General features: G+C 42.1%; 1 protein-coding gene across 3 annotated transcripts in view; it reads right to left on the bottom strand.

The window, feature by feature from the left end:
• Nucleotides 1–2,324: 2,324 nt before the first annotated feature.
• LOC117485924 (protein FAM126B-like) overlaps nucleotides 2,325–17,571 on the bottom strand; it is a 47,041-nt gene continuing 31,794 nt past the window's right edge. For 2 of the 3 annotated variants that reach the window (XM_034134629.1, XM_034134630.1), the window contains exons 8-13: nucleotides 14,618–14,713; nucleotides 13,300–13,416; nucleotides 11,233–11,320; nucleotides 10,544–10,700; nucleotides 9,663–9,851; nucleotides 2,325–6,789 (exon numbers count right to left, since the gene is read on the bottom strand). In XM_034134629.1, the coding sequence (XP_033990520.1) occupies nucleotides 6,044–6,789; nucleotides 9,663–9,851; nucleotides 10,544–10,700; nucleotides 11,233–11,320; nucleotides 13,300–13,416; nucleotides 14,618–14,713 (1,393 nt within the window). In that variant the 3' untranslated portion in view covers nucleotides 2,325–6,043. The remainder of the gene's footprint in view (nucleotides 6,790–9,662; nucleotides 9,852–10,543; nucleotides 10,701–11,232; nucleotides 11,321–13,299; nucleotides 13,417–14,617; nucleotides 14,714–17,571) is intronic. The other variant, XM_034134631.1, reaches the window with a different exon arrangement.

Genomic DNA, 17,571 nt, shown 5'->3' with positions numbered 1-17,571 from the left:
ACATTACAACCAAACTAAAAAGACATTAAGCTGTCTTTGGCTCTTTTCTGCTGTAACAATGTACATTTCCCCTCTGTGAGACTAATAAAGATATTCTGATTCTGATTAGGATGCTGAAGGAGTGTTATATAGATTTAAAAAACATTAGCACATTTGTATTGACATGTTTGAGAATGATGTGCACACATTTCAATGTAAATGTCCTCTCTGTGGGACTGATAAAGGTATTCTCTGATAGGCTACTGATTTCAGTCACCGTTTTCATCACTCATTTTGCAAACATTGGTTAAAATAAACATTATAGGTATAATTGACACAGTTAACATTACCCTTTTTATTGCCGTCTGGTCCTCCTTCCAGTTGGATAAATGATAGAAGAACCAACATGAAGTGTCTGGTGTCTAACTTAACAAAACACACACTTTCAGGTGTGTGAAGTGGTTTGTCTCATGTCCTTTGCCAGGCGTTAGAGCCTATGGTTACCAGGTAACACCTCCAGAGTGTTCAACTAGGGATCTTGTTACTGTGTGGAGCTCTGATTGGCTCTAAGTAGCTATAATATTGTTGTGTGTATTGTTGTCATTCATTCAAACTATCACAGTTTCTTTGTTTAATAGTTTGTATGCCTGTCAGTTCAGGTATTTATGGATTACAATTTTAGGTAAACAGTGCTGTTAATTCAGTACAAAAAGGAATAAGTGTCCAGGAACCCTTTTTTAGCAAGTACTGTATGATAACTGATTGTTTTTAGCAGTTAATCAGTAATAACCAGTAGGCTAAACTTGTTTTGAAAAAAGTATTTAGAACAAAGTGGAGCTCATTCATGTCAATGGAAACAGCAGTTAATTTAACAATCCTGTAAAAGTTGAATTTAGTAGCTGTTTACACAACTTTGTCATGGTTGTCAAGGTGTTTAGTGCTCACTTTACTGCTAATGTTAGCATGCTAGCAGGCGAAACCATCGTGGTTAACACAATGCTAACTGGTTTTAGCTTCAGGAGGTTAACAGTTAGTTCCAGTTTAGTAGTAAATGAACTATAATAAATCAGCTGGTTTGTTGTTTTAATAATTTGTTATGCATTTGAGAATTCAAACAACAAATCTTACCACAATGTTCTTTAGTAGAGCTCTTGCACCTTTAATTGCTCCCATGTTATTCATCATCAGATGAGGCCCTATGCCCAGTTGTCATTTACTTCTTACATGTTCATATGGGGGTTTTGAAGCAAAAAAAAGTATCTTGTGAACTCTTCAAAATGAATTCTCTACTAGAAATACTATTTTGGAAATTCTCTTCTAGGCTACTTTAGAGCTGAATAAGTCAGAGTCTTTTTTAAATGTAATGTTTGACTCCATTAAGTTAAGCCCCTGTTGTAAAAGCTGAAGTATATTCTAGTAAAAGGGGTCCGAGGTGGAGCAGGCAGTTTGTTGTTCATGACATGTTTAGTGGGAAGTGGCTTTGGAACAACACATCTGATACAATAACAATATTAAAATGATTGACTTTTTCTGCTAGAATTCGACATCCACAGTAAGAGTATATTACGGATAGGCCTACAGTGGAAATTCACAGCAGAGACAACTGTGATATTAATCATTTTTTCATAACTAGCAAGAATAATTTCATTCGTAGGTTCAACTAATTTACCTTGAAATGGTCTGTTGTTTTGAATTACAACCACTAGGTGTCAGCACATCACCACTGATCACAGGTATTTCTGCAGTGAAGTATTTGAGTCTACTTTACTCAGTGTATATATTACCAAAAAGAAACGATGAGATTGACTTTGAAAACAGTAACAATTACATTTAATTGATTAATATGAATGACATTCTTCTGGTTCTCACTTCAGATTTATTTTCAATTATGCCAATATTATTACATGGGTTGCAATCATCTATTATTTTGAATGAAAATGTTGATTATTCTGTAATTTATAGGTAAATATATATAATGCCATAATTGTTTATAATCCAAGTAGACAAAAAAGCAAACCTCACTTTAAAAAAAAAAAGGGAACCAGACACGTTTTGTATTTTTTTGTTTGTTTATCATTCTAGCTTATTCACTATATATTGTCTAGCTATTGGTAAGACACATTAAAAACTGTTTGAATTCTGACTTAAGGTCTGTGAGAAAGTCTTTATTTATCAACCCTTTGACATTTTTGATCAGTCACCAAGTTAAAGTTTGTTGAAACTAAACTGTCAATATTTATTAAATGAGATTATGTATCAACTGAGAGAAATTGCTTGGTGATGACTATGATGAGCAGTAATTATATTTAACCACTTCCACATACAAAAACAGGCAGACGCTTAAATATCCTTTACGGCACAATATTTATTCAACAATATACAGATTAATTTCTCTCTACATCTCAGAATGATCTTCAGTTTTTTATATTTATCTTGCTTTCACCTTTGTACATTTTCTATTTACAAGATTTAAAATAAGTCTTTCTCTCCATTTATACAACATCAATAGTACAGTGTTATCACATCGTCCAGCAGCTTCCCTCGAAGCATCTAGATTAGATTCATTTTTGATAATCTGTTTAGATTTCAAACACCAGCTGACGTCTTTGAGCCACAGAGCAGCAAACTGACAGAAGGGCTCGACATGCACCAAAAAGTCCCGATGATGTGGCTTTCTGTCTGCAAGGGCAGTCAGATGACAAATGGATGGTCCTCTTATTTCACCCACAAGAGGTCCTGCGCTCTGAAGCGCCACAACAGGGTAAAAACACAGAACGCTGTTGAGGACTTTCTCCTTGAAAAATCAGCTTAAGTGCCTCTGCCCTGTACCACCCAACACGGATCAGTGACAGCCGGTAACACCAAAAACAAAACAAAAAAGTGAAAAAAGGGGGAAAAAATGTTGCATAGAATCAATTCCGACTTCAAGAACAGAAATGTTGGTGCTGCCATTTTTAAAATGTGGCTTTTTGATAATCTCCTGAGACCTTCCAGACCCCCGTTACATTTTTTTTTGGTTTTGAAAAGAAACAATAATAAATAGCTGTACCCTTAGACTCTAACAAAAATAGCATTGTGTTGAATGTGACATCACATAGAAGTACTACTTTAAAGAGACTAAAACCCTGCATTGAGTGTATACACATTTTGCACATCTATATATATCATTTCAATAACTATCTGAGGAGAGAGGTGGATGGATTAAAGTGCATTCAACTTTATGAAAACAAAGCCCACAGTTATCACATGCAGGACAGGAAATGAACTCTCTTCACAGTGGCTGACAAGTACAGATTGAACCTTTTAAGACTTTTTTTGAAATGTAAGTGGACCTTTCTGGGGTTATTATTCAACCAAAATGAATAAAATGTCCAGCCTCAGTCAAGTTGTATTAATATTCACCAGCTAGTGTTCATTTCCTGACCTGATCACATGCAAATAACACCAGAAACATAAGGATATTCATCTATCCGTAACTCTACAGTAAATCGACAAACAGTACCAACATTGCTGCTGGTAACCTCGGTAAGGGGCACTCATATTAATGACATGACCACGTCACCAGTTTTAAAAACAGCAAAAAAGGTGCCACTCAACTCACGGCAAAATACAGCAAATGGGAACACGGCTTGTTGAGAGCCTCACAGCACAGGGATGACAGCAGACAGACCGGGGGAGTGTGAACTGTATCTGCACTCCTCTTCATCCTCCACAGTCCACAGGAGGAGCATGTGAGGCCAAAGAGCCCACCATCAAGGCTCTTTGGCCTGAAATGTATAAGGCCAAAGCGCACACAAGACTCACTCTGGACTAGGAGCAGCAGCTGTGGAGGTCTTCCAGCACAGTGGGGGCATGAGTGTGTGGGGTTTTTCACTGCAGACTGAACTGACTTTTATATACATTAATCATTCATCCTCATTTTAAACAAGCACGTGCGCAAGACATGGGGGAAAATGCAATACAACAGCTGACATCTACGGCACACAGACGCATAATATAATGCTTTTACATGTGAACAGCAAATAGTGATGACAGTGAGAGTGCAGTGTGACGCACACACCTTCGATGAGTGAAGAGGAAACCCATGGCAAAAAAGGTGAAGCTGCATCTCAGGGCATGTTGAGCCAAACGCCCTTTTTTTATCCATAAGCTTTGAAATAGGACAAGTAAACAATAAAAGAATAGGCAATAGTTTTTAAATTAAGACAAGCAAAGCATAATTTCCTTAAGGAGAGGATGTGTATTGGCACATCTGGCAAAGACAGGGACAAGACTTGGGTTTGGCTCGCTGGCTGTTTCTCGCATCTGAAACAGCAGTGCTTTGCAGGGCACTAAACATGCAGACAAGCACGCCGTGTTCAAATCACTCAGCCTGGCAGGGAGCACTACAGAAGGCTAGCTAGCACTGTGCGCAGATGCAGGCATTTAACAGCAGAGAAGATCCAACTCCATGCACATGAGGATTAAAAAAAAGTGCACTTTTACATAAAGAAAATTGAAAAAGGAGGACATTTCTAGGGAATTCAAATACTCAGGTTATTCCTGATGTGGGTGTTTGATATATAACAAAAAACCTGAAGACAGTTGTGTTTTGCAGCTACGTGCTGTGCATGGTGCGACTGAACTGAAATGCAAAGCTGAGATTTCCACAACTCCTTTCATGGACAAAGATTTGACAGTGTCTTTTTTCAGTGTGAGCCAGTTTGGTCCCCACTATTTACTCCAACCTAAACGTTCAAACCTTTTCATCGTGCATCTGATTGGGAGACAGGTGTCTGGTGGCAGGGTGAACACACAATGAGGTAGAACAAAATGTTTCATGAGCATCCAATCAGAGCACAAAACGTAATCGTCATGGTGACTGCTGATGATGCGCAGCGACTCGTGCAAGCCTCCAGAGGGCAGTACGTCACCGAGACACCACACACAGGCCAAACACCTACAAGAGCTTTGAAATGGAAGGACCCATTAAATGGTTTGGACCATCATAATAATCCCATATTAAATACAGCTGGTGTCTCTTAGCTTCAGTCTCAAACCTGCACTGTCACTGCACAATGTTTTCATCCAGTTCTTCCACAAGATTCAGCTTCTGATTTTCAATTTAAGTCACAAGTTGCTTTCTTCTTGTAGCTGCACGTAGTGTTTCTTCAGATTTGTCCAGTTAAAAGCTTGGGGCAAGACAAACCTTTACCACTTTCCAGTTTTTGGTTACAACAAAAGGTAAACTGAGAATATTCGAATTACAAATTAAAAAGGAAGTTCATGGGATGAAAACTGGAGAATCACTTGGGTCTGACTGATTTCCATCAAATCATTGTCAAACAAAAGCAAAACAAATGGTTTCTTCTTTGGATTGTGATTTTAAAAAAAAAAACATTTTAAAAGGTTTCTTAATCAATAAAACCATTTTTGCCTTATTATTTAAAAAAAACAGCATTTAACAAGGAAGATAATCAGCAAGAACGATTGCACGTGAGCCCGGGAATGAAAGGGAAGGAATGAAGAGAAAGAGCACTAATCCCTCTTCTCCACATGAGCGACTCTAAGTGTTATTGCTGATTCATTTTTGTCGGATTCTGTCAGAAACTCAAAATAATCTGATTTCCATATTTATCTTCTACAGCTAGCTTGGCATCCTTAGCGTGTTTTCTCTCGTTTCCTGGTTTCTGGGAGTTTCTGTGTGGAATGATTGGTCAGACGGGAGGATGCAGTGACATGCCGGACTGTAGTTACAGCAGTCGACGTTTACTACTTTTCTATTGTTGCATTTTCAGTCACGCTAAACCCACCAACAGCAACTGCAGGTCACAATTGTAATGGAGGTGGAGACACAACTCTTGAGCACACACACACACACACACACACACACACACACACACAGATAGGTAGACAGAAGTTGTCACAGTAGGGTTGGAAAGAGTTGCAGAGAAAAACTGCATGAGGATGAGTGTTATGAGCAGGTATTTTGTGTGTGTGTGTATGTGTATGTGTATGTGTATGTGTATGTGTGTGTGTGTGTGTGTGTGTGTGTGTATGTGTGTGTCATGCCCTGCACTACATGTTAGACCTGTGATATGATCTGCATGTTGAAACTGGGGGAGCGGGACTGCTTGGTCAGAGGCGCTCCAGTGGACAGGAGGTCCTGGGCGTCCTCTGGCCTGACGAGGTGCTCCTCCTTCAGGCTGATGGTGGAGTGGCGGTGGGCGCCGCCCTCTGGAAGCCCTTGCTCTCTGTCAGAGCCCCCCGCCGCCTCCTCTCGCTCGCCATCCCCTCCGTTCAGGTTGAAATTCATGCAGTCAAAGGACTTGCTGGAGGAGGTGCTGCCAGTCCGCACCAGCGTGGGCCCCGCTGGGAAGCTCAGGTGCTTCTTTCTGGGGCTCAGCTGGATGGCATCCAATTGGATGCTGGCTGGGGGCGACGGCTGCCTCTGTTGGTGCCTCAGCACGGCAGCCTGGTGATCCGCTGACAACTCTGCCTGTTTTTCTGCCTCCCTCTCTCGCTCCCTCTCTCGCTCCCTCTCTGCCTCCCTCTCTCGCTCCCTCTCTGCCTCCCTCTCTCGCTCCCTCTCCCGTTCCTTCTCACGCTCCTTCTCCCGTTCCTTCTCACGCTCCCTCTCCTTGTCCCGGGACAGCCGGGCCGTGATGGCTTTCTTGATGCTGCTGCTGCTGCTGTTCAGGCTGCCCCCCCTCTGCCCGACGCCCGCCTTGGTGCCGCTGGGCTGGCTGCTGTTGGACGCTCCGGAGGAGAAACCCTCGTCTGGGTCGTTGACATTGAAGGAATCTTCCCCGCCGCTCAATCCATCAGCATCTGCACATGAACACGCACGAACACAGACAGAAATAAAGCATGATAGACAGACAGAAAGGTGAGAAAGGACTAGAGTCATGGTGACAAGTAAAATCTGAGTGTGAACAAAACTTGAAATCCTATTGCCCTAAAGTCTGTGGCACAAATTCATTAAAAAAAAGGGAAAATAAGTATTGACACAGCTTCTGCAAGCAACAGGCAAAACACTTAAAACATCTTTTACTCTAGTGCTATAATTCAGAATATAGACAAAATGTCACCTTAATCCATAGAAAGCACCATAGCTGATGATATTAGTTAAAAGTGATGTAAAATTGCCTGCAACAAACTGCGCTTAATATATGCAACAAGCTTTACAATGTTAAGAGATTTTATATTCAGTGCAGAATAAATGAATAGCCTTTAGCAGGCCAACACTCAACGGACAATGCTGCTCCATTAGCTGGTGCATAATGAGGGATCATTCACCAAACGGCTCAATACGCTACACAATGACCTTCAGCTTTGATCATCTGATGTAATTCAGATCGACTTAAATCTGACCAGCTGTTTGTTTAGGAAAAGTGGGAGCTCAATAACCTGCCCGATAAGTCTAGCATGACACGTTATATTCAGTATAAAATAAGAATGATCTCTGGAGATAACTGATACAAAAGGCACAATATTGTTATAAAAGCATCTAAACAGAACAACGTTAATAGTCCAGCATTGTTTGAAAGCTGAAAATGGAAAAAGATGATAAATTGAGTTAGAAAAAAGGCATGTTATTGACATACAATATGCAGGGTAAAGCCTGTTAAGACACAGGATCAGCCGTCTGTCTCCGTCATGCATCGTTGGGACAAGCAAAATTAGACCACAGGGAATCACAGGCAGCACCGGAAGAGAAATGGAGAAACCGAGAAGAAAAAGGTCTGGACTGACATGCACATAACATAAGGAGAAGATACATGCTCTCCCTCGTTCCTCCTGCAGCACGGGCCCAGCGGTCAGAGGGAGGCGAGCCTGCCAATCTGTGGAGAGCACCGAGGCGAGTCGCACACCTCATCAGATCAATAGCACTCCGGTTAGAGCTGACAGGCCACAGGGCTGAATGGACCAGCCTGCAGGCCGTTACTAGTCAACCCAATGCTAGATGAAGAGCTAAAACATTTGTACCTGTCTATTTGCATGTTTAGGCCTTTTAACTAAAATGTGTTTACTTTTGATTGCGCAACACATTCATGTGCTTGTTATTGTCCCCAATCAATTCAGTATGTGATGTGTTTAAGGTTTATAATCCCCTGCAGTAAATATGTATTTGCCTTCATGTTTTAATGTGTCATTTTTAAGTGTGCCAATGCACTTGTGTGGTATTTAAAAACTCTTCCTTGATGGTGCATTCAAATAAATGTTAACGTATGGAGCTACTTGGATCTTTTGGGCATCTGGTAAGTAAGTTAAAAAGCATTTATCATCATGGACACAAAAAAAACATTAAATATATTGCACTAAATCTTTTTGGCAATCAAAACGTGTCAGGCAATCAACCCAAAAAAAAAAAAAGATTTAGATTTTTTTTCATCAGGCTTGATGGATAAATATAATTGAGTATCATCCGCATTACAATGAAAATGTACAGAGTGATTTCTTATAATATAGCCTAACGGAAGCATATCAATTTGAACAAAATAGGTCCAAGCACTGAGCCCTGTGGCACTCCATGGCTAACTTTAGTTTGATTGATTGATGGCTTCAAAGAAGGAAGTAAAATTAATTACATTTACCCCAGGGAGATTTCTAAAGTACTTATAATCAAAGAAAGTCTGGTACACCATGGAAAAAGGTTGTGATGCTAATTCAATTTGTAGTCAATAGGATTAAACATGCAAATCCATTAGTTTGGTCATTTCTAATATCATTGCAATGCAGCCCCATCCAAAGTAAATGTGTTAAGGTTGGTATTACTATTTGCAACAGAATGTCCAGTAATTGCACACAGACACTCAGTGATCAAGATTAAAACATAGAGCACCCACACAGAGAAATGGACACACATTCAACAAGACAAAATGGGCCATAAGACTGACGGGTTCTGGCAGTGAAGTAGCTTTTGTTAAAACTATTGGATTTGTTAACCTTGACGATATTCAGTCTGCTCTCTTGGCCTTGTCGTTTGAAATTAGTGTTCCAGGGTTACATTTTTCAAAGCTTGCCGTAGCGTGTGCATGCATGATGAAGGGTTCCTTCCCACTCACTGAGCTGAAGAAAACAAACGTGGAAGGACAAAAAAGTTAGCATACAATAAAAGCTGCTGAACTGAAAAACTGCCGAATGGCTGCAGCAGATGGTTGCTGCTGGCCTGATTGACCCAAAGCGCGATGGCACTACACAAGATGACAGGTGCTCTGTGCCAGTTTTGTGAAATCTGTGTATTTTCCCTGTTAATATTAACAAATTATCAGGCAAGGAGGGTTGAAAAAGCTCAGATTAATAAGGCAAGCAGCAGGCCGGGCACTGATCATGCTCAGTGAGTGACAAGGGCAGCAGTTGGAGGCATGACGAGGAAAAAGAGCGGGTATGACATGATGGCAGGCCCATGCAAAATGGCCACACTTCCTTCAAACCCAGAATAAGCGACTCTTCCATTCTTGGATTAGACTAAAAATAGCAGTGGTCTAGTAGTAGAGTTGGCAGAGAGTCTTTTAGACTGGATGAGTTAGTATACTCTGGGGAAGTGAAGAGGCGGCCAATATGGGTACGGCAGAGGTTAACTCCCTCAATTTGATGGAGGAGGAGAGGAAGGAGCAGGAGGAGGGTTGGGGAGATACAGATCGAAGCGGCACCTCCTCCTGAGACCCTCTCTGCTCTGAGCGTCTGCCCCTGTCCCCTACCCTCAAATGTGATGGGGGGAATGATGCCGCTGCTGCTGCTGTGGTGGCTGTGAGGCCGCCCTTCTCTCTCCTCTTTGGTTGCGGGGTCCCGGGGAGTGTGCTGATGCTGATGCCGGTGGTGGTGCTTGTTGTAGCTAGGAGGATTGACGATGTGGCTCAACTCTGCAGCGGCTGAGTCGTCAAAACAATCTGGGAGTCAACAACACAGACGGGGAAACGTGTTTCTTTAGTGGCGGAGAGGCTCGGCTGATTTGGGCCTCATGTTGGGCACAGCGGGTCTAACAGCTGTCTGTAAATTGGTTCGTAGATTACAAATTGATAGTTTTAAATAAATTAACTGCCCCATTTATCACCCAGGTTAAAATGGAGTCAGTAGGATCTACAGGCACCATTTTGTCGGGTGTTTCTCATAAACGGCACACCTCAAATTTAACTGGTGACACAAAGCACAGCACACACTTGATAGACAAGCAAAAGAAGAGCAGTGAGCGGCAGAAGCACTTTAACACAGAGAGGCTACATAACAACAATTACATACTGACATCAAACCATTTGGACGATGCTCATGGTGTGATTGTTTTTTTACACAGAAACAGATTTCCTTCCCACTGCTATGGACAAACAGGAGGAAAGTTATTCTCTCACCAAATAGTTCTCTCATGTGGCATTCCACTGATCGGGGGGAAACGTTTGTAAGTTACATCTTAAATCCTAAGAACACTGCTCCTTTTCCTTGCATAACATAACTCCAACTGAGCTAAATCAAAAATGAGGCCACTAGAAAAAAGAGGTAATGTAATGGATCTACTGTGCTGTCACATCTACTGAGAGCTCTCCTGCTCCACTTCTCTGTTGGCTGCAGCCATGACGGCAGGTCTTACCCTCTCTCTTCCAGCGGTGGCGTCGTATGGAGGCGGTGGTGATGGCTGACATGGAGATGCGGTTGATGGTGGGTGTCACCTCCACCTGGAGCACCTTGCGCCCCCGTGGCTCATCGGGAGCGCTGTCTGGCAGCGAGTTCTTCATGGCGTTCGCCAGCTGGAGATGACCGGTACACAGAAACAAAAAAAGTAAGACAAGATTGAAAGCGTCATTATGAGCCCGACTTTGCTGATTTATGATAGATAGATAGACAGAGAAAGATATATACTTTATTTATCCCAAATTGCGAAATTGTTTTGTCAAAGCAGCAATTAGAATTACTACATTTCTTAAAAATGGTCTGCTTTCATATTGTTTGTCTGTTCATTATTGTAACAAAAATGAAAAACAATAAAAACAAAGTTTAAAAAAAAGAAAGAAAAGAAAAGACATATATTCAGACCAGTATCCAAGAATACACACTACAAAATATACAGCATACATGAGAATATTCTCTAATATCAATAATAATAATCAACTAAGGGGGTCAGAAACATATTAACATAGTGTACTATATACATTAAAAACTTCTATGCTGATTTGTGTAACGTTTGGCAGATCAAAAGCATCATTAGACTATAGTGTTTTGTATTTGTCTTGAGTTATATAAGTGATTGACTCCACAGACACACAGTGCTGGTGCTCTTACCAACAGAGGCTGGGAGTAAAGCTCCAGCTGGGCTCGGTACAGAACGTCCTCCAGAGCTTCCCGGCCCATCTCCCACTCTCCATTATATCTACACATCACAAAACACAAAATCATTTAACGTCATGTTGTGAGCCTATTTGCGTAAACAGGAGCGCCTGATGAAATGCCTTGATGTCTGAGTCACATCCTTGTGAACTATTATTAGTTTTAAAGTATGCCTGCAGCCTGAGTGAGGGAGGGAAGGAGAAGCTATCCAGTCAGGGAGTTGTTACGTCTGTCACACTATTATCTGTTTAACCATTAAATTACCATTCCCTGGCAGTTTTTTAAAACTCCACCCTGGTCATTTGTGTGGAGTCAATGTGATGAGCTGATATGGAAATAGTGTGAATAAAGAATGCATGGAACTGGAGGAGTGGTTTCAATGTTTTGGCTCTTTGCTAAAAATGAAGGATCTTGATAGCTTTGCAGAAGGTGATTTCACAACCGTGCAGTTGAACGAGATTGATACAAGGAAGAGCAGCAGGAAATAAATACATTAAACATTTACAAAAAAACTGCACGGCTGAACTCCCTTTGATCCGGCCCACACAGGCGGGGACAAATGCGTGGGCGTCTCTTTACACTCGAGATGAAAGGGAAGCTGTGAATGGGCAGGTAAAAACAGACTCTGTGATGTTGTAAGGATGGAAAATCTGTCCGGAATACATTTCAAACCTTCAAAAACGACAATCTGGCATGTGTCTATTTGTTCTGATATCCCCGTGTCCTTTCCTCTCGTTCTCCTTATGTGGTATTATACACTGTAGCATTAGCAGACTTATTAACCTAAATCCCAGAGTGTCCTCAATGGATTCGTATTTATCTGCCATTCACATGCACCTGCTAGAGCTCAAGGTGAATGTGAGACTTCAGGCTGGCACTGAGGGTGACCTATGGTAGGGATTACTAAAACGGCTACTATTCTTACACCCACACACTTCTTTTTCCAGCAGAACTGACTGTTTCAATCTCCTGATTGCTGCATTGCACCCTCATGGGAGCGATGAGGTAGCATGCATACTCATTCCCTCCACCCTCTCCTTCATCACAATCCTTAACCATGGCGATTCCATTTACTCTCGTATCAGGGGATCCATCTCGAGGACGAGTTTTCAACGTGAGGCCGTAATCAGCTTTGCAACAATTGTCCTCATAGGGGATGAAATCACCTGCTCCCACAATGCACTGCCGATGTAATCAGTCCGTACAGTGGGGAGCTTCAGTCCATGGTGGAGTACACTGTTATGAGATTTTCTGCAGTGGATCGCAGAATACTAGCAGAGACTGCCCTCATTAGTGATGTCCCACAGGGCCACAGTAACAGAAATGAGAAATAGTGTGTTATGTAGCTCATAAAGGAACTCCTTTAGGTGATGATATCTGTTAATGTGCGCAACAAACGAGAGATTATCACTCTCCCTATTGCGTTTTATCTTTTATTTAATGTCCTCCATGATCTTCCCAGAAAGAGTGGTGATGTAAAACGGCAGGGATGAAAGCCAATTGTGCAGCTCTAATTGATTTTTTAAATAACAATGTATCAAATGACAGTGGAAACAATGTGACAATCAGGAAGGGGTCGCTCGTAGTGGTGAACTTGCAGAGAATCATCACCCCCCCACGGCTTTACAGACATTTTTAGCGACTTTCCGTTCATTGTTTTGCTGTCAGGTGAAACTTGACTACCTTGCTTCACTCTCTGTTCCTTTTTGGCAGCAGCATCTTTTTTATTATTAGATATATAAAAAAAAATTCCGCTCGGGGATAGATAGTCTAAAGGGAAGACAGACGCAGTAAGCACCTAGCAACCAACCACAGCAGAGCATTTGGCAGCTATTTATCACATATTTCCCTCAAGAGTTGGTAGAGAACAAACTGATCTAACAGAGAGGAATTATTAGACTTATATTCACAAGGTGGCTCCCATTGAATTATTATGTTGCACCCTGACTGCTGGGTTTGTACATGAGCAGCTGTTTGCTAACAAGTAGGAAACTATCAGTCATTGCAGCTTGAGATACATACATGGCGTGATAAATGGCGGTCAGCATCTGCACCATGAACTCCGGGTCGAGCAGCACGCGGTTGCACGGTTCCCTCCAAAGCTTCTTCTGTTGCCGGGGGAACCCACACACACACAGCCTGAGGAGTAAACAAACAAACAAACAAAGTCACGTTAGTAAGATGAGTAAAGATGAGCCTTGAGGAAAAGAACTGGAGCAACAAATAATGTAATATTTTCAAAAACTGTAATAAAATGTCATTTTATATTATAATTTAAGAATGAAGAAACATGTCCTTACTGATAATCTAATAACATATTTTTAACAATAATGTATTGCCTACAAGGTGGATATTTTACTTAAAGCTTCTGATATAATGATATTGAGGAATAATGTAATAACTTTAAAAAGTATTATTTTTTACTCAGAATGTAATGTGTTCACGTATGCAATATATAGCAGTGTCTTTGAAATGGCTTTTTAAATACTACATTAGGTTGATCAAAATGATGCATCATCAGTTCTGAAAAAAAAAGACCCATTACATTATTGGTAAAACTAATTGTATAATAGCAGTCAGGACATTGGATTGCATCACTGGTCAAGATATTACATTATTATTATTACATTTTCATTAAGGTGAAGTCCAAATGTAATTCAAATTTGAGACGTTATTGTATTTTTCAAGAATAATGACATTAGGTTGGAAAAATATCTTAACAAAACATCATTCACTTTAGAAAACCACACAAACAGCAAAGGGGGAAAATGTACTCTCCACTTGTCGAGGTCAGACAAGGTCAGACGGCGGGATGTTGGGGGTCTAGATTCAGACACTGAGCATTGTTCTGGTGCTTTGAAGTGTTCACAGTCTCAGTTTGCCGCCTGTCTAGACCGAGCTTCCTTCAGGCGTTGTCCGCCTCCCAGTAGGGAAGTCTTCAAATCCTGGAGCGCCTGCGAGCTGCGGTGCAGCGACCACAGGGCGGCGGCTGCACTACACAGCCTCACATTGTGAATTCCTCATTAAGCCTTTCTCCTCACTCCAGGGCATCGCTGTGTTTCCCAGATGGACAGGTATCCAGCAGCGATGCTTTCATCCGCAGACAACTGAGCCTTTATGAAATAGTACTTATCAGATCCTCCTGCAACCAGGGCCGTCTGTATCAAGGTCAGAGTATGGCTACAGGGTAGAGGACATTATTTAATGCTAGATTCAGTAGAGCATGTAATGGAGGTAGGAGAGGAGCAGGTGGTCACTCATAGGGTAAAGAAAGGACAAAACGTTGGACAATAAAAGACCAGAAAATATTCCACATGCTTTTTACATGAGTTTTCCTCACCGTGAGCTCATCCTGCAGACAGACTGGTAGGAGGACAGAGGCATGTACACCACAGCAGAGTTGTAGCAGAGCATGAGGAAACACAGCACTTCAAACCTGCAATCATAAAAACAGTCTGAATGAAGCACAGTAGAACAGACTCTGTCATTCATTCCACCAAGAAGGATATTATGTAAGATTCTAAAAGCAGCTTTCATTAAATTCAGCTAAACCCCAACCTGTCCAATTATCCTTTAACATTCTATTCAACGTTGACATCTTTGCTGTAGACAATTAGGTAGAGGTGCTCATGCAATTTAAGCAATTTAAGCAAAACTGCTTGCCAAAGCCGTTTTGTTCCTTGTGAACTACCTATGAATAAAAGCCTGCTGTACTGCAGGGATCACCCTTAAACTCTCAACACACCATGTCAGTGTGTAGAGTCGGGACTTTGTTGGTACAATATTCAGCAATAAGGCAGTAATGACCTTCGCTAAAGTGGTTATGGTTCAGTTTTTGTAAATGCCCCATTTTCATAAAACTTGGATGAAAGGTGTAGCAAGGGATAGTTAAGAAGCCGTTTTGGAGCAGATCTGATTCACAGGGCATATGCACGCATTATATTTAACTTTTGTTAAAGGTGCTATATGACATTTAGGCTGCAGCCACACGAGGACGAGGACGATAACGGAAACGCACCGAAATCGTTATCAAAAAAGTCTTCCGTCCACACGCAATAGGCACCAGAAACGTGTCCGTCCACACGAGACAGCTCGACCCGCTGGAGACGCTGTATGCCGGGCCTGTACAGTAAGTGGCGCTGTACTTCTGCCACAAAATACACCAAAAGCAGCGAAGAAGACTTCTCGCGCATGCATGGTTGCCATGGTTGCCCTTCTGTTTATTCTCCGCGCTGGATTTGGCAGCAGAGGTGGGGTTTCGCCGGTCAACATGTCCGTTAAAGTTGAAATCTTCCGGACAAAATTAGAAAAGTGCCGGTCAAAGGTCTTCTTTGTTATTTATTGAGCTTTAAAACAAATGAATAACGACTCTATATAATAATATAAGAATAATACACGGAGGACGGAGCCTCTCTTTTCCTCCCCCTCTCCTGACAGCCCGTCAGTATCCGTGGTCTCATGCAGCTGGCTGATCCAGTAATGAGTTTAGGTAAACTAGTTTAGGTAGTTTGAGAGGTAATTAAAATAGCTAAGGGTGATGATCTAACTTGAAGTGTGTGTTTTGTTCCGCTCATCGCTCCATCACAGCGGGCGGAGCTGCAGGTTATCATGCAGAGCTGCGTGTCTCCTCTCCTGTCCGATTAGACTTCACTCGCATTTATGTCCATATCGATCAAATCTAGCTGGAAGTTCCTGCTGGGTGCACTGTCCTGCGAGATACCAGGACCTGGCTCGAAACACTGGGGCTATTGCGTAATCGTTATCAGGAAATGATCGTATAGGCGTAATCACGGAGCCGTTTGGCCCCCCAGAGCGTTTCGTCCGCAGATCTACCCACCTTGGGACCCATTATCGTTTTCTGCGTTTCCATGTCGGCCTCGTGTGGCCGAACTGTCTATCTGATAGAGAACTGTAGCAGATACGACCGTTATCGTCCTCGTCTGGCTGCAGCCTTACCCCTCGATTCCACCGGGTCCGTCTGCGTCGCGTCACGGCTGCGCCGCGGTTTTGGTCCGGCCTCCTCCGGCGTCATACCCTACCGGGCACGTTTCAGAAGCATTTCAGAAGCATTTCAGAAGCGGAGCGTCTTGCCTGCCGGCTCGCAGTTCTTGTTGATTTGGGCATATTTCCTGGACAGGCTACTTTGTACAGACAAAGTTAATAATAATTGTAATATTCCAGTTATAAACGACATGAATCAAAGATGTGTTGCTGTATTTTAGTGGTAAAAAAATGCATTCATCATCATAATTATTCTATATATATATAATTTACACAGTGCCTGTAAACCGGAGGAGAACGCTGGCGTCTGGTGGAATAGCACCCATTGACTAGAGTGGCCGCGATCTTTGCAAACGCCGTGGCGCAGCCGTAACGCAGCCGTAACGCGACGCAGACGGACCCGGTGGAATCTAGGGGTTAGAGTCTGCAGAAAGAATGCACGCACAAGTGACTATGGAGGGGACTGAGCTAAAAAGTCGGCTGCTTACACAGTGCTAGCAGTTTCCTTTGGCAACAAAGGCAAAAATAGATAAAACATTATAAGAATGATGTAAATTCGTATCTGTTGTATCGTTTTCACTTGTTGCAGTCAGTGTGTTGCGTGGAAATCGAAAAAATATACCTCATATTCTCGACAACTCAAAGCTATCTGCTGCCGTGAAACACTTTGGGTTATTTAACGTAACCTTGGTTCTTTGATAACAGAGTGAGGTGTTTCAAATGTCATGTTGACAAATGACGCATACAATTAAATATTACATTAAAGTTAAGGGGTTTGTGGTCATCTGTTTTGAAGGACTGCAGATACATGAGGACAATTCTCAAGATCATTTGGGACAGAGGCAGCGTTAGTAAAGTCTCATAGATCACAGTGATGCTTCTGGTGAAGAGACATGGTGTTGAAATGAGAGCAAAACAACCTACTTGAAGTGATCCATTTTCAAATCTCTGTACAAATATCAATATTGTGCATCCCCATTTGGTGCATGTGTGTTTTGGAGAGTGTGTGTATTGATAGAGTACATCCAGAAGGAAGACCTCGAGTGTAAGGGCCATAATTGACTGTTCGCAGGGGGAGGTAAATGGCCTCGTAGTATATCATCAGTCAGAGTGAGCCGGTACCGCTCAGGAGCTTCAGGCTTTCTTCTCATAAACACTATCCCAGGCCCGGGCACACAAATGGGTTTCCAGATAAGCTATGAGGCCCGGCCCTGCTGAAATCCATTCAATGTATTTATGACACCGGGGGGACGCTGCTTTGGACAAGGCTGGGATGACCAGTGTGATCTGTGC

This window comes from Trematomus bernacchii, unplaced genomic scaffold, assembly GCF_902827165.1.
Source record: "Trematomus bernacchii unplaced genomic scaffold, fTreBer1.1, whole genome shotgun sequence".
Taxonomy (NCBI): domain Eukaryota; kingdom Metazoa; phylum Chordata; class Actinopteri; order Perciformes; family Nototheniidae; genus Trematomus; species Trematomus bernacchii.
The sequence above is the reverse complement of the archived record's forward strand: the minus strand, read 5'-3'. Positions and strand labels throughout refer to the sequence as shown.